An 18,286-nucleotide genomic window follows, 5' to 3' on the forward strand; every position below is an offset into this window, starting at 1 on the left:
TTTCCATGACTAATTTTCAGTCATAAAAATAGAAATAGTTATATATCAACACCCAAATCTGGGTATGTTATGTGAAATTTCATAAATTTTGAAAGAATCAGCCTCTGCAGATGATTTTTTTGAATTTTTTACTTCCTTTAGCCCAAAGCTCCGTTAATATGCTAAATTTTTTCAAACTTGAAGTAGTCGGCATTCTCAGTTGTAACAATTCTTTATGCTAAAATGTTAGTGCTAAATTACTAGTTACGTCTCTCTTACTTTAATTAACTTTTATTTTCATACTAGATTTGCTTTAATTGTTATGTGTGCTTGCTCTATATCCTGCAAACTTTGCTATTGGTTCTGTTGGCAACGATTTAATTGGTATGAGTTGGAGGCAAATATATGGAATCACATGTGACCTAAAAATTCTTATTTCTTCCATGGTAGCTGCTTGAGATGATTCAGCTGTCATGCCAGCCTAAATTGATAACAGCTAATTTTCCCAACTAGACACTAGCTTATTTTTTATGCTTACATACTTATTTCATGTAGAAGATACTTTACATTTTTAATCTAAGCTATTGAAAGAAATGAGAAACAGAATTTTCACGAAATTATCTCCTGATAAAACTGATTTCTACACTTTTAAGCTCTTTTCGTGATCTTTAAAGTATTTGGGTGACCTCATTATCATACCATGTCAATTAGTGATAAGAAAAATAATCATCCATGATTGAGAATCCAGAGAAGTCCATCAATTATTTTACAACCAAAAAAATTAGAAATACAAATATCTGCTCTATTTTGCAATGATTCTAATCTAACTTTTCTTTCAAGTATTATGATAGTTATTTTGTGACATAGTTTGTTTATATGATATTCTTGTTCTGTGGGACCTCATTCAAAACTTCAATGCGGTGTTCAGTGAAGAAAATATCTTCAGAGGGAATGTAGTAACACAACACAAACCCAACTGTTTGCAAAAGCAAAATTTCAGGTTTATGCAAAAATCCAGGATCATTTACATTGTGTTATCATCTTCGAATACTTCAAAGTTTCTACTTAAGTTAAAAAGCAAAAACAGACCAAAAAAACTGGCATTACTTGTCAGTCTTCAAAATTAATGAAAGAATCAAAAAATAAGTATGAAATATCTTGACATTTTTCTCTTGTGTATATGTGTGTGAGAGAGAGGAGAGGGGGAGAGCAAGCAAGGTAGGGAGAGGAAAAGAGAGAGATTGGATAAGAAGGATATTCCTGCTAAACATTTTGCAGAGATTTTAAAAGGAATGTGCGACAAGAAATAGAGAAAGTTTTAGGGGGGAAATAGTCTAGAAGAATATTCTTTGCCTTTTTTCTTTCAGCAGAAAACAAACACTTCAAAATTTGCATTTCTATGCCATCCAGGTAATCGAGCAGTAACATGTGTGTCAAGGAATATATGTATACACTAACAAGGTCCTAGTGCAAAGAAAAAAATAGGATATGCATGCAAGTGTAAGGATGGTAGTCTAGCATCTCCTCAGCCTAAGCCCAGGTAGGCAGCACTTCCCTTTGTCGCTAAGTAGTCCCCAGTTGCAAAACATAAATGGAAGACTGTATTTTAATTTGAGGATGAGCATGTAGAGCGAACAGAAGCTTTCTGAACTGTAGCTGTACCTAAGGGAAGCTAAGGCTGTACTCCTGTAACAATGATGTGCCAGGAACTCTGCTTCCTTTCTTAGCAGGTTCCAGTGTACCTTATCCTAAAACTCACAACAAATTGAAAATATCACTTCATTTCTCCATGAGGTTAAGCTGCAAGATGAAAGTTTAAAATGTTAAATTGTCTCCTACCATGTTTTGAGAATACATTCTTTGAAAGGGCAGTAATAAACTACATATTATCACTCTATTCTCCAAAGAAAAGTAAAATTTACTTTATCTCCGTATTCCAACTCCTTGGGAGCCACAGAGAAGCTTCTAGAAAAATATGTACTTCACATGGGAAGACTAAATATGCAACTTTTAAGTTAAACTGTCTCCTAGCCAACTGTCTGAGTTCTTGATATATATCATTTTGGAAGAGTGGCCACTTATTCCTTGTTTTCACCTTGCACTTGGCTGCCTCTCTGCATATGCATATTGTTGGCTTCCCAGAAACAACCGATGGGGAGAAGAACTTGAGTGTAGCTCTGGGAAATACAGGAACTTTGTGCACAGTGAGTACAATAAATCAGAAACACTCCTGGCACCAGAAACTAAGAGCTGTAGCAAAACAAGAGAGTTTGTTTCTATAAACTCCCCACCATGTGTAGCGTAGCCCTATATTTTCCATGAGTGCTTTTCTGTAGAATTCATGTGGGAAAGAAAATGAAAATAATACTATTTAAATGTATTAAAGCAACACTGGCAAGAGCCGATACAAAAGAAAAAAACAAATGACAGCAGAGGGAAAGAGATGTGTGTGTTTATCTGTCCATGCTGCTCGTGAATGAAGGAGCAGGTAATAACTAGGAAAAGGAAGAGGAGAGGGGAGACAAGTGGAAGGAGTGCAGGAGTTAATAGAGGATCACGAAGAAGTGAAGAAAAGCAACAAAGACGAACCAGCTCTTTTGGGTCTTTGCTGACACGCCATCTTCTTCCCATTTTGATGGCTGAATGGCGCTTCTCTTTTCACTGGTTTCTTGTATTCATCTGGTTCATTCAGCATCAAGCCAATGTACCTGCGTTATTATTATGCTTTTACTTGAAGAAACTGCTGCTGCAATTTCTGGGATTCGACGAGCAAAGAAGTATAACTAGGCAGGGGAATTGTGGAGTGTGGAGGAAAGAGTCAGTGATATCTTACATAGTGCTTTGCGTGGTGTCTGGAAGCAGTTATGCCACAGATACATCTATCATAAGTTAAACTATATGTATAAAAAATAGGTGACTAACAGGAAGTTTGGAGTTACTGTGTAGTGAGTTTACAGAGAAACTCCGGTGGACAAACTGTGGAATGTTGATTTGGTGAGATAATGATGCACCATGGGAGGGTGGGCGATAAAAACTGCAGTGGAAAAAGGTGAGACTTTTTGCCCTAAGAGCTGAACTTCATGGTCTTCATACTGTTACTTCAGAAGGCGGTCTTAGATTAGTATGCAGAAACTATTGGTGATCCGTCAGAGAATACTCCTGGAACGTTATTTTAAAAGTCAGTTTTGTTGACGTGCAACTGTGTATCAGTTCTTTACATAACAGAGTGCTGAGTGAAAAGTCACGCATTCCACAACATAAATGTGCACTCTGTGTGAGACTTTTTCTTTACCAATCAAATGCGATATTAAATTTGCTAGAAAATTCACTGTTTGGGGAAGCTTTAAGTATACAATCTATTTTTAACAGTTCGAGGGAGTTTTATATGCATGGATTTTGAAACTGTTTTGAATTAATGTAATTTTTATTTCAAATATTCTACAAAGTATATACAGTGCCCTCAGATATTATAAGAACTCGGACTATACGTGAATAATTCTAATGTGATATCCATGTGCAAGTTTCTACTTCCTAGTTCTTCACAGTCTAAACGCATGAAACATTTTCATAGAACCTTAAGATTTAGAGTAACATTTCCAAGGCCTTTATATATGCCATATAAAGTGTTATATCCTAAGCCCTACTTGTGTTTACGAGTACTTGTATTCATGTATATATTTGCATTTTTGTGCTTTAGAACTTGTGGGAAATTTGTGGCAAAAACCTCACGATTTCGATGCTAATAGTTAACCGCTTGATGTTCAAACAAAGTTGGACATTTTATTTTTGCGTTTTTCATGCAAGGGGAAAATGGATAGCTTTAGCTATACCAGTGCGAGAACATTCTCGGTTTTCCTAAAAGGAGCAGCTCTGAACACATTATTAGAACTAACACCATACTTTCCAATGTACTATTACCTATTTTTATTGTTTTCTACGACTGTTATATAAGAGTAAGGATTCCCCTCTCTCCTCTTTCTCCCTCCGTTCTGTCCCCCCCCCCACATTATTTCGCCCATATTATTATAGAAGTTTAGGTATAGATAGAGGTAGAAATGTACCTATTCATTATAATAAACCTCAAGTGATTTTGGTTTGACCGTACTTAATTATTTATATTTTTTCAAATAAAACTATATTTTAAACTTAAAACTACTGTGCATACTATCAAATAAAATGGATGTTCTCTATGTTGAGTCTAAAATGGTGGGACTTGGCTTTTCAGTGGGATTTTATTCACTACCTATCCACTTCAACACAAGAATTATGAAGACCTATTTATAAAGCATAGAAACACATTTCTCCCTTTTCTGACAGTTTCTTTATTGTGTCACAGCCATGATTAGATAAGTTGCAGTCAGAGTAGTAAGGCACTTATAATACGACAACAACATTTGATCATTTCCAAGTCTCGGGGACAGCTGCAGATTGTAGGAAAAGCTGGGAAATAAATTCCTTGAGTGGGTAACGAAGGCTGGTGGGACCTCGTGAACTACTGAGCTGTTTACATGCGACTCTCTAGCACAAGTTGGATGAATGCTCACGATTCGAGGCAGATGTGTTCTAATTGCCAGCTTGTTAAGCAAATAGCTGAGGTCAAACCTGGGCTCATGATGGCTGGCTGGCGTTGTAGCTGTTGTTCTCAGGCCAGGTTTCTACTGCTAGTCGAACTCTGGAAATCTGAAAACATCTTGAACATTTCAAAATAATAAGCGATGTGTCCAAATGAAGCTTGGAGCTAGACGTGGAAGTCTCTGTTGCCAATTTCTATTCTTGAATGCAATGCCGTGTTTATGCTCTTCTTGGCTTTCCATCTTATTAACTAGCTCTCCTCCCAAGGACAGTGAAGTAGAGCAGAACAAAATGCTGGCTAGGGCTGCTCCAGCTTTTCTGAAGGGCAAAGGGTAAGTTAAAGCCAGAGTGTGCTGGAACTCTGAATTAACGAACTAAAAATGGATGCTCTTTTTGTCAAAAATGTTTGTGTGTGAAAGACCAGCTTTGATTTAGAAAAAAAAAAAAGCGCTATTGTAACCTAATTAACAGCATCAAGTAGTTATTTTGAACGGACACATTTGTCTTGTTATTCACTTCCCCTGACTTCCTTCTCTTTTCTTCTTCTTCTTCTTTTTTTTTAATAACTAACCTGATGATCTGGTTTTCCAAAACATACTTAATCTTTGCTAGCAACGCCTTTCAGTGTGGTTACTGTGCAGATGAATCTCTGGCTCTCAGTGCTTGAAGAATGCAAATCTGTTTTCTTCTAAAAGGTTTTTTTCTTGAGCAAAAAAATCAATAACAGTGAAGTGGAGCTCTGAATTTTACTGCTTAGATTTTGCTGTGTTTTTCATAAACCATCACTTACTTCTCTACCTTGGCTTGCGTGGTTTCCTGAAGCCTTTTCTGTCTCCAGCTCACTCCTGACTTCTGTGCTTTGTTCTGGCCTCCTTACTTAATGTTACCCTCTCTTTGCTCCTCCCCTCTTTCAGGATACAGTACAGCCTGAATGTGGCAGACAGGCTAGCCGATGAACATGTTCTCATCGGGTTGTACGTCAACATGCTCCGGAACAACCCACCATGGTTAGTGCAGGTTTGGCTGCTCGGCTGTTCTTTAGAGGAACAGTCGGAGCTGGTGACAAGTCTGAGCAAGGGACACGGGACCTGCGTGACAAGGAGGTCACAAAGGCATTTTTCAACTCTTTCCGGTGTCTTCTGGGATGTCAGCTTGAATGTGGGAAAAGTGCTAAGGGACCAAAGAATTTATGTCCTTATTGATATCCGATCTAAAGGAAAAACTTAATGTCAATGGGTGCTGTGCTAAAATCATACCATTCAGGTAGATGCAGAATACTAGTTCCCATCAGTTGTCTCTGTACAACTCTGTCATGTCAATTACAACACGATGGTTATAGAAGAATGTGCCTTATTCCAAGGACTTCAATGCTGCTGATTTGGGGGAGTCGGGGGAGAATGGTTCATTTCACTTAAGAAGGAAATGAGAAGGAGCAAGTGATATGCTAGGATCATAAAATGGAAGTATTTCCTTTTTTTTTTCATGTGCTTAAGCCACATGTATTTTTACCTGTTTGAAATCATTGTTGATTCACATGTAGATGCAAGAAATAATACAGATCATGCTTATCCATTCTGCTGCCTCCTCATAATGTATGTTACACAATTATTCAATATAACAACAGTGGCAGAAACTATCTTAACAATTCTGTTACTTAAAATGTTTTGAGCAGCCATCCTGATAAAGTTTTCTTTCAAGTCCCAGAATATGCAAAACTTACTTTAACAAGCACTCATTCCAGGAATTTAGATAGCATTACCTAAGTATAAAAGTATTTCTTCATTTTAATTTTGGATATAGAATTTTTTCCTATTATTTCAAGTTACTTCATTTTAATAACAACTATGCATTTGCAATTTGAACAGGAATGAATGGGCAGACTATCAATTTGTCAATCATTTCAGCTTATATTACTGTTGTACAAGGGTGTTTCAAAGAGTAAAAATTGAAATTAGATGATAAGTTTATTGGTGGTGCAGATAATTTTGAAGTCCAGGCATAACTTTTCAGTAATGTACATTTGTCATAAGCTTTAGGAAGGTCCCCATGTACATGAATTTCAAGCATTTTTTCAGCAAAAGTAACTTTAGCTTTTAATTCCATTTTTCCATGAACTTCTTGAAGTTACCTGATATTCAGCAAATCAATTCCTAGGAAATATTTCAGCTTTGCTCACCAACTCCAATTCTGCCTAAACTGAGGGGTTTGGATATTCTGAAGTTATAGCTGTAAAGTGGGCCAATGGGTTACAATCCCATTAAAATTACACCTTCAGCAGAGCAGGTCTCTTTTCCTCTGCTGTTTCCCGCGATGCAAGGGCGTTGTGTGCTGCTCTGCATCCTCATATCCTGGTGGTGTTTGCCATCTCTATTGTTTTTTTTTTTTTGAACCCTTTCCTCCCTGCGCATTTCCAGTGTTTCCCCCTTTCATTACCCCTGATACCTTGTAACCATTTTTGCAAGATAAGCCCATGAGACAAGCTTCGGTTTGATGAGCTAATGAACAGCTATCTTATTTAACATCTTATTTAATATATAGACAAGGGTTCTTCAAAGAGTTCTTAGAAAATGAAATTAAGAGTTGATTTTGGTAAAAAAAAAAAAAAAAAAAAAAAAGCATTTTGAATCCCTGCAGTTTTCTCATACTATGCATTTCCATAAGCCTTTTTAAAGACCCTTATGTGTATGTTTGTATTTTTAAAATAGATGTAACCTGAATACTAGTAAAATTTTATCATATATCCTCTTCATTAAGGAGGTAAAAATGAACTCCTAAGATACACTAAACCCATTTCTTTGTTTGAATTATCAATCTTCTAGGTTAAATAGAGTACATTCTCACAACTCAGTCTCTGAACACAAAATTGCTTTGATCTTATCCCAATGAGTTTGATACCATTGTATTACGCTACAGATGCAACAATAAAATTAAAAACTGAATCACAAAAATATTGTGTTGGTAATCCTCCAAGAAGATAGATTCAATCATAAGGTAATAATGCCACATCTCCCCACTTATTCTAATCACATTTGTTATTCTCATCGTTCTTTAATTTTCTCTTACTTGAGAAACAAGTAACAAAGAAACTTCCAAAGAGAAAAACTGTCGCTATGTGCTGCTTTTCCTATTCACGTGATTCATCTTATTGACTTGATGATCACTTAAGATCATAAAACTGTCTCACAGAGACACCTTCCATCTGCTTGAAAAAAAAAGACTGGCTATAGTTTGCATTTTGGAAAGAAAGAAAAATTTAAGATGAATCAGTGCTGCAGACTCTGTTTTAATAGCTTCCCTCAGTTATTCCTCGATTCTTTTTCCCTACCCTTGAATTATCAAAGCTTCTCTTTTAAATTTCTTATTTTCCTCTCCCTTTGCTTTATGCTTAATAAGATCATAACAGTTTCTCATAATAACCACAATTATGTGTAATAAAGTGATCTTTCTTCCCCTTTATCATTGTGGAAGACATCACACTCTTCAGCATCAGTTACTTTATGATGAGACATATAATAATTGTATCAATCATCACAGCTACTTTTTCTTAAAACCCTTAACTTACAATAATTTTTGGGCTAAGATCTTTACACACATAATTTCTCCCACTCCTTACAGTAAGTTCATGGAGCTTACCTATGAAGGCATTTTCAAAAAGTTCATGGAAATGCATATTGTGAAAATATACATGGATTTTTTTTAAATGTGTGCACCAAAATAAACCACCTATTTTATTTTCCTTGAGTTTTCTGCAGTGCCTGCATACTATCATCCCTAATTTTATTAATGTTTCCATTTAGAGGTTTTATCTGACTGTCCCACTGTCATTTGCTCATGAAACAGCCCTGCAGAGATGTAACCATCACCCATCCAAGCTCAAGAACACTGTGCCACATTCCTTCTGATGAAGTGCGTTGAACTCATGCCCTCTAGGGAGCCTCTGTAGATGATCCCTCCACGCCGCATCCCCCACATACTTATTTACTAAAGCTGCAAATCCTAGTGCATTCTTTCTACCTACTTACAATCAATTTTTGAGCACATATAAATAATAGGAATAGTGGTTGTCAATAAATTAGCCCTTGTGCATTCAGCTCTGTGAATTGTAAGTTTTCCAAAGTATGAGCTTCCAGAAAGGTCTTTATCTTTTATCTCATCCCTACAGCTAGAATAGATATTATGCATTTTGTGTTTATAAACTTTTGCAACACTTCTATAGCCCTTTTCCATACAGTATAGAGTTTTCACTTCATCGTCCAATGAGGTAGAAGATTATTATTTCCATTTCACTGGCAAGAGGATATGAGTGTATGTCAATGGCAAGAGGATGTGTGTGACTTATCCAAGGTTATGGACTAGTAAGTGTTTATACACAGGTGTGTCTGTGTTCACATTGAAGGCTGCTTTCATAAAATAAGAGGCTTTGCTTTTGTTACTATTCAGATATGCTCATAATTAATTCTGTGTGGGAATATTCTACCCTATTTTATCATCGTTATTCATAACTTAGTCATTTTCAGGTACATCACTGTTAAATTTATGTACATGCTGTTGCCGATTTCAGAAGTCAAACTGCAGGTTAAGGGAGAATCTGTGTTGCCTTCGTAATGCGGAGACGTTTTAGAAGCCTTATTTATTTTATTTGAAAGACAGACCTACAGAGGGCACAGAAAGAGAGAGAGAGAGAGATCTTTCATCCACTGGTTCATTCTCCAAATGGCTACAACAGCCAGAGCTGGGCTGATATAAAGCCAGGAGCCAGGAGCTTCCTCTGGGTCTCCCATGTGGGTGCAGGGTCCCAAGTCTTGGGTCCATGCTTGACTGCTTTCCCAGGCCACAAGCAGGGAGCTGGATGGGAAGCCGGGCTGCCGGGATTAGAACTGACACCCATATGGGAACCCAGCGCATTCAAAGCAAGGACTTGGTGGCAGGCCCTGAGACTTGGTATTCTTAAACGTTAATCTCTGCTGATATATACATGTCACCATCCAGAAAAATGGAAAACATATTAAAGAGAAATCCAGAAACATTTCTGGTGAAATTTGGATTATAGTATTTTTGCTTGACAGTCCACTCTGCAAGTCAGAAGAACCTAAAGAAAAACAAAGGAATGTCAACAAACTTTGAGTGCCCCCAAAAATTCTTTGCTAAACCACAATTTAGTAATGCTCACTTTATCTGGGGCCACTTGAGTGTTCTAGAACACCATTTTGAAATCACTAGCAACAGACAACAGCCATGCACGTAAGGTAACAAGTGGAGCACTTTTTTTTTTTTAATTTTATTGTTGTTTACATTGTATTATGTGGTGCAGTTTTATAGGCGCTGGGGATTCCCCCCACCCCTCCCATACCCCTCCCCCCATGGTGGATTCCTCCACCTTGTTGCATAACCATAGTTCAAGTTCAGTTGAGATTCATTCCTTGCAAACACATGCCTAGCATAAAGTTCAGCGTCTTATTGTCCAGATAAGTTCAGTGGCCTCTTGGGGAGACCTTCTCTGGTCTGAAGGTAGGGCTAACAGAGTAAAGATCCGGTCAGTTAAAAGCCCCAACAAAACCTCAGTATCAATATACAACATTATGGAATTAATTGATTGACATAGTATTGGGTAAACAATATGTAAAAAATAATGCAAGTTCCACTTTTAAAATAATGGATTCCTCCACCCTGAAATGCAGTCAACACAGCACTGCCATTTAATTCATCATAGTCCTATAGCAAGATTACTGATTAAAAAAATCCTGGAATGGATAGCTAGGGCTAGAGAAACTGGTGGAATTGGTATTTATTTTAATGATTTAGAATTATTGACCATTCATTTTCAACTATTTGTAATTGAAGTCTTAAAATAATTACCTTTATCTGAGGAATGCCTCATTCACCACTGTATAATTTGAACATACTGAAAAGGCACATTGGAAGCCATAAATCGTTCATATGCACAAAGAGGTACCATATCACAGTGGCCCCATTCACTCCCTGCTGGGCAGCGGAAGGCATTGGAAGCATGAGTTATTGCTTACCAGACAGCATCCCATTTCTTTGCGTCTTACAGTTCCAGGCAGCTTTAATAATTTTAAAAAAACTTCCATATTAGTTATGCTTGCTGGTCATTCCCAATAGAAGATAGTATTGTCATGTAGCACCAAGATTATTATGTATCAAGGTCATTTTAAAGCAAACATGTCATTGTCCTGAACAGGAAGCAGGGGGTCCTACTGTCTACGCCAACTGTGTTTACCTTAGACACACAATCTCTAGCACGTGAGCCAGAAATGAAAAACGTGTGAAAATCAAACTGATTGGGCTTTTTGTAGGATGATTTTATATTTATAGCAAAAATAGCTACAAGAAAACTAATTTTTTAATCCATAGTAGAGTGTAGACACTGTTTTTTGCAAAGTTAAACATCTGCTTTAAAGCATCAGTTTTCCAAAACTGATTCTATTTTTGCCATTAGGATTGTTTTTCTGAAAGTCTAAATGTATGAAATAATTGAAATCTCAGCCCACTGGGATTGATACTACACATTACGTAAGCCTTGCATCCTGTTGTAAATAATGTGTAAAATATAAAACTGTTTGACTGTTAGTGGGAAATGATCTCTTTTATATGACTTACATTTAATTTTACTTCCTGCATTTGGATTTTCCCTTTTATTTTTAAGATAGTATAGGTTACTGCCACTCAAAGTGTTGGGCTAGGTGTAACAACATCTCTTGAAAGCTTGTTAGAACTGCATAGTGTCAGGTTCTGCTCCATTACCTCACTGCAGGGTCAGAAACTGCCTTTTACGAAAGCTCTTACATAATATGTCTACACTGTAATGTGTAAAAAGTGCTACTCTGGGTAGCTGTGGAATAGTTGGTGACATTTTGAGAGAATTGGGAATTACTAATAAATCTAAAGATATTATTTAAGAGGCAAAATAATCATAATATTGCACTAACATTTAGGAGCGCTTAAGTCAAGCTTTGTGTTTCTGAGGATAGAAGGGTAAGTAGGTAAATGGGGAAATCAACAATGAACTCCTAGTCATTTATTGCAGCCCAGACAAAAAGGTCAAATCTGTAGCAGAGATACTCAGGGTTAAAATGGATATAGTTCCATATAGAACAAGTAAATAAAGATGGGAATGCCTTCCAAATGGCCAGGAAAAAAAAAAGTGGCAGCGATTGTTTCAGTCAACCAGGGAGCAGTTATTTGGAACTGACACTGCCAACATGCAAAAGGAACAAAATGATTTTCATTTTTAGCTTTAGGAGGAAAGTTCAGACTGTGTGTTGCATGTTCACTTGACGTGTCAATGTAAATACAAATAATTATATAATACTTTCTATGGATCCAACAATGGATGAATCTTACCATCTTTAGATCAGTGTGGGAATATGTCTTTTGAAAGTATTGTCATGGACATTAATTTTTTTCTTTACAAAAAAAAAAAGTCTTAAGTGCAAGAGCTGATGAGGTGAGTGTAATTATGTCTGGGAATGAGAACTAGTTTCTACCCTTGATCCTGACCTTAAACCCACCAATAATGCAATCCATGACCGACTAACTAGTCTGTTAAGCAGGATTAGTGTTGTTGGTATGTTCCATGGAATTTGTTTCAGGGTACTCAAAACTTAGCCTTGCCTAAAGAGCTCAAAAGATGAAGTTCTTTTAAAATATGAGAGGATTGGTAATGTTTATGTTTGTGGTAGTTCTAAGGGATTTTTACCAACTTTATCATACTGTGAGCAGTTTCTATAAATTTATGGGAGACACTAAACAATGCCAAATAATATTATTTTGAACCATTATTATAATTCCACTTCTCTGCAAGTAAGTATAAAAGGCACTTTACTTGAGAAGTAAGGTTGCAGATAACAATCTTACGAGTTCTCCATTGCTGTATAACAAGTTAATCCAAATATCAGCAGCTCAGAACCACCAACACTGATCTCATGGTTTCCAGGGATCAGGATCCCAGCTTTGGCTAGCAGGGCACTTCTGGCTCAAGGAGATGCAATAGATTGCAGCCCAGCTTTCAGCTCAGGCTGTGATGTCCTCTAAAGGTTCTTCCAGACTGGGACGTGTTTGTGCAGTTATTGGCTGCCTCAGGCTCTTCATCACGCAGACCTTTCCCGCCTGACAATCATTCCAGGACCAAGTCGAAGCCATGGTCTTCTATAACCACATTTTGGAAGTGGCTTTCCTTTCCTTTGGATATATGATAGTCATTAGAAGCAGGTCAGTGAGCTCAGTCCCCACTCAGGGAGGATCAATTACACAGGATGTGAAATCCAACAGACGGAAATCAGGGGCACTGCCCATAGTTGTTTTCTTTCTCTTTCCACGTTTTTGAATGTGTAATTTTAGACATACATGCTTGTATAATAAAGAAAGTAAAGGTTAAAGATAGTAAAATTAAGGAGAAAATATTCTTGCCTCAGAAATATTGATTTATAAAATGCCATTCCTCTTTTGGTAATATGACTGAATTGGCTAAAGACAAGATTTATTGATGATCTTCTTAGCAATACCATAGATCACATCATGAATCCAAGTTGAAGACCATTATACTAAGAGGGTTTTTATAGCTTGCAAGTTAGGGGCACTGAAATATTAAAATAGCAAGACTCCTTAATGGTGATACAAATGTAGACATCTTTCTCAACTGGCTAACAGTCTCCTTCTTATTGTGTTTCCGACAGTATGCTTGAGAGTTCAAATCGGCTTGATGAAGAACACAGGCTAATTGCCAGGTATGCGGCAAGACTGGCAGCAGAATCCTCTTCGTCTGTAAGTAGTTTGATCAAAAGGATCCATCTGTTGGCATCCAAGATCCTTGAATTTCATATGCTCACTGTTATCAGTATAGCTGGTGCTGATTACTGGGACAATTTGTATAATGTATTATTTGTAGTTTGTTGCTATATTATGTTATCTTGCTAATGAGCATTCACTTTAAAATAGAAGCTTCAAGAAATGTAACTTCTACAGCTGTGTGACACTATAGTCAAGCTAGAAGCCTCCGATCCCCTTTACCCAGTGTTGTCCCTATATGAGTATCTGAGGAAAGAGTTAAGGACTGATTATAATTCCTTAGTGAGTTTAAAGCAAATATATTTAGCAAAGACACTAGGTTTAAGGCAGAATAATTGCAAGTGACACTTAAAATATACTAGCAGAACCAACAGCATAACTTTTACCGTTTGCTTCTAAATAAAAAGCCACCATCAATTCAACACCTTTGTTCAGATACCATCTGTGCTGAACCGAAGATAAACTACAGTTAATAAAGCACAAGGGGCAAAATGTAGCAAAGAAATGGTGAGGGGATTCTTGCTTTACCCTCTCATAGGAGATGCTGCAAGAAATCAAAGCTGTCCGTGCCAAGCACCTAAACAGTCACAGATGGGAGCAATGTAACACCCCATTGCACTGGCCATGGCACGTAACATCAGACCTGTAACTGTTAAAAAAAAAAAACTACTGTGCTCAAGGTAGGAAAGGATCTAGGACAGGCTAAAAATGGCCCCCAAATCACACCTGTTAGACTACAGGTATAATTGAAATACATGAAACCTCAAATGTCCTAATGTAAGAACAAATATGTCAAATAAAATCAAAATTGATTCAGAGTATGAGAGAACTAGATTTTAGGACAAATAATCCTTTTGGGTAGCTCTTGAAAAGCAAAGCAAGGTTTCTGCAAGACTTGCTTTCCAAGTCTTCTCTCAGCTTTGCATACATTTACCACGGTAGACAAAGGCTGTGATGTCACAGGCATGGGTTAGCACCGTGAGCTTTGGAGTCCAAGTCCCAACTCTCCATGGCCCATGGAAAGCACTACCTTATGTTCAGTATTCTCATCTCTGGATAAAACTGTTACGTATGTCAGTTCTAGCAATTATTAGAGTCAGATGAGATATTAACATGTGTGAGTGATATATAAACCTACAGACACAAAAGGATAACATATAGATCAACTATGCCCACGTTCTTTCTGGTCCCTACCATATTTTGAATATTTTTCCGCTGTCAGTGTTAGTCTATCAGAAGGCTTACCTTGAAATCATATTTTCAGTTTATCCTGAAAAGCAAACATGACCAGAGCTGTGTGTCATGGCATATGCACCTGGAACAGAGACATTTCTCTGCCTGCTTTGGATGTTGCTAACATTTTACTGCTTGACCACACCTCCACCTGCAGCTCCCCTTTTTCCACTAGATTATGCCTGTGGCCCCATCCTTCCTTTGAGTTAGTAATCCCTGGTGGGATGTTAAATATCTATGTACATGCTGTTATTTATATATACACAATTTCTCCAGTCTCTGTTTCAGTTTTTTTTTCTTAAGAAAATTATTTACTTGGGCCTTTTGCCTACTTATATACAACTTTAGTGGATATGTCATAGGAAAGATAGCATCTACATATGATTCCGTGTACTTTGGTAAATCTGTTATTAATCACACATCAATAATTGTGTGATCAGAAGTAGTAACATGTCACCATGTTAGAAAAGAGACAGTCCACATACTGGGGCCAATTACAGTATCTTCTTGATGGAAATGTGAGCATCTTTCATCACTGTTTTGTTACTCAGTCGTTGTATTTCCTGCAACATCCTGATGTATTGCCCCTCCCTACTCTATACCCTATGGCCTAGCCATTTCCAAATACACCATGCATAGAGTATAGTCTACCCATCCAACAACTGGCTCTCCAATGTCACTTTATAAACCCCTAATGCCATCTCCCCTTTCTTCCTTCCATGGTTACCTTAATCATGTAGCTATGTTCCCTGCATTCTCCTATTGAATCATACATATGTCTTACCTAAAGTACTCCAGTTATATTAATCCTTCATTTGGGGATAAGAATTTTTTTTTACATTATACCTGCCACAGCACTTATTACATATCAGGTGCCAAATTAAAAACATACAAATGGAAAAAATGCATCAATCAATATATTTGAGGCAGCCTAAAGCTTAAGGAGATTTCAATGGAATAAGAGCAGTAAGATTTCCTCAATTTCAAAGCTTTACTCTGAAATACTTTCCACAGAGAGTATAAAGAATCAATGAATTCGTTGAAATTTTTAATTGATTGAATTGTTTAGTTTGATTTGTGTCTAAATCCTCACCTTGCGAGCACTGGGATCCCATGTGAACACTAGTGCGTGTCCTGGCTGCTCCACTTCTTATCTAGCTCCCTGCTTGTGGCTTGGGAGAGCAGGAAGCTGGCCTGAAGCCTTAGGACCTACGTGGGAGACCTGGAGGAAGGTTCTGAATCCTGGCTTCAGATTGGCTCAGTTACAGCTATTGCAGCCATTTGGGGAATGGACCAGCAGGTGGAAGATCTTTTCTCTATAGGTCTGCCTTTCCCACGAAGATAAATCTTTTACACAATGACATTTTAAATATATTATAGCAATTGTGTAGAATTTTACAGAAAAAAAAGTTATCTCAGAAGTAAAACATATTTTAAATCGACCTATACTCAGAATAATTATACTGGATACAGTGTGATAGGAATGAAAGTTTCTCAAAGGTGAAAAAAAAAACAAAACCGAATTTCTTGTGTTTTGTATATTTTCCTACCAAAGGATTCTGTTTTCCATTGCATAGATGTGCTCCAGAGTGAGAGAAAAGTAGATTTTTAGGAGAGGAATGACAATTTAATTTTGTGTATTTGCCTTTTTATTATGCTGCAAAGTTTCCTGCTTTTTGTCTGTATATCATGACTTCTTTCTTCCCAAACACATTTAGGTCCACCCTCCCAAGAGTAAATCATGTGCACTCCTTGTTTCCCAGCAGCCAACTCAGCAGAGAAGTGCTCCTGATATCTCCTTCACCATTGATGCAAATAAGCAACAACGACAGCTGATTGCAGAACTAGAAAACAAGAACAGGTAAGACTCTGTAGACACATTGGCTTGTTTGGTCGTTTGCTCATGGCTTCAAGTCTCTGTGCTTTCCTGCTGGAAATATACTCAAGGAAGGGCATCTCGAATCAACGATGTTGACCTCTGTAAGCCTGATCTTCAGATTTTCTGATCACCACAAACTTCATGAGAAAACTTCACACAAACATGCATATATTTCTGAAGTGTCAACAAAATGAATATTGTCCCATTCCATTTCCGCTCTGACATACTTTTGTTAAGGAGCTGTTTAGTGCAATGCAGTCCTTCAGAGAAATGGGTGCATGCTGTCTCTACCGCCCAGAAGCAGATGGGAAGGCACCCTATAAGGAGAACTAGATAAAGCCATTCAGAAGTGATGTCATCATCACCCACTTGGAGAAGTCAAATATCTCCACATACACTCCACCAGCAGGTCCTTTTTCCTCAGACACAAATTGATTTACATTTTACTTCCACAACATACCCTGGATACTATCCATCTTACCTCTGCCATCACCACCTAACCCAACCTGTCATGTTTTAAACATAAATCCTAACACATTATCGGTAGTTCAGGATCCTCTGATGATTCTCTATTACACATTCACGGAAGCCCTCTCCTGTGTCTGTGACCTGTCAGTCATCCTGATCTGACACAGTCTGATCCTACACAAGCTTCTTCTGCCTTGGCATCCCTTGCACCGCTTGTCCTGTTGGTCTAGAGAGCCCTTCCTCTGGCTCCTTCCCATCATTCAGTTGTGAGCTCCAATGACACCTGCAGACCACCAGTCTGATTTTTCCCAACCCCCAATCCCAGCAACCCCCTCCTTTACACCGTGTGTGTGCACGTTCTCCTGTAGAGGGAGAAAGGAATGGCAGAATCATCCTTACCTGAAATAATGCTACTTATGGACCAGGTTGCTCATCTCTCCTCCGTGGAATGGAAACTCTTTCAGAATGAGCTCATGCTGAATATAGACACCCAGCACCAGCCCAGCACCATGCCTGGCACACAAGAGGCACTCAGCAAATATACACTATCGGAATAATGCCAGCCAAGTAAGAGCCCAAACTCAGTGCTGAGGAAAGCACAACCTGGAAATATCTTGTTTGTTTTATGTTCTTGCAAAAGCACAAAATAATGCCTTACTGCTTAATCCCATTATTAAACTTGATGTCAGTTATAAGGTCAAATTTGTAAAGGAACAATGTGCGATAATTATCTCATGCCCTTTGAGTTTGACCTGAAGTTTTTAGATAAATGGTCAAAGTATTCTTTAAAGTTTTACAGAAAAAAAAATAAATGAAGGTATAAACTCTACTGGAACATTTTCACATTGTTTCTAGTAAAAAAAAAAAAAAGGCTTTGGGTTAATGATCTTGGGCATCCTAGTTTACTGATTTTCAGGCTGAGGTCTGTGGGACCCTCATTCTCTTTACTTCCTAGCTTCCTGAGATTCAGTGAAGGGTTTCTTTTCTGAAAAAGTTCCGACAATTAATATCAAGAGAAAATTCAAATTAAAAGGTCAGAAATCATGGAATTATAGCTAAGCCTCTTCCCATTCCCAAGAAAGGCGTGATGACTCATTGATGGGTAGCCCCTTTGTCTGGGGTTTCTGTGCAGCCAGAAGTTGTAAATCATCCTTTCAAATGAGCAGCCACTCACCACCTTGCCTACCAAATCCACCTGCCATCCTCAGGGCTTTTTCCTATTTATTGGCTCTTAGGGATTTTGCTCATTATGAGATTGACACCTCCAACCCCCAGGAATGCATAACTTGTAACCTTGCTTAATAGATTTGACTCACTCAGGGGTCATTCTCCTTGTACAAGTCACAC

The 18,286-nt window shown here is 37.7% G+C and overlaps 1 protein-coding gene across 9 annotated transcripts in view; it reads left to right on the forward strand.

Annotated features, from left to right (window-relative positions):
- DTNA (dystrobrevin alpha) overlaps positions 1 to 18,286 on the forward strand; it is a 301,963-nt gene that overhangs the window by 253,726 nt on the left and 29,951 nt on the right. For 5 of the 9 annotated variants that reach the window (XM_040984867.1, XM_040984868.1, XM_040984869.1 and 2 more), the window contains 2 exons: positions 13,248 to 13,335; positions 16,356 to 16,453. In XM_040984867.1, the coding sequence (XP_040840801.1) occupies positions 13,248 to 13,335; positions 16,356 to 16,453 (186 nt within the window). Of the gene's footprint in view, positions 1 to 4,805; positions 4,884 to 5,465; positions 5,559 to 13,247; positions 13,336 to 16,355; positions 16,454 to 18,286 lie in introns of all 9 variants that reach the window. The other 4 variants (XM_040984866.1, XM_040984870.1, XM_040984873.1 and 1 more) reach the window with 3 other exon arrangements.

Source organism: Ochotona curzoniae, unplaced genomic scaffold (genome assembly GCF_017591425.1).
Source record: "Ochotona curzoniae isolate NIBS_2020 unplaced genomic scaffold, NIBS_Ocur_1.0 contig_43, whole genome shotgun sequence".
Taxonomy (NCBI): domain Eukaryota; kingdom Metazoa; phylum Chordata; class Mammalia; order Lagomorpha; family Ochotonidae; genus Ochotona; species Ochotona curzoniae.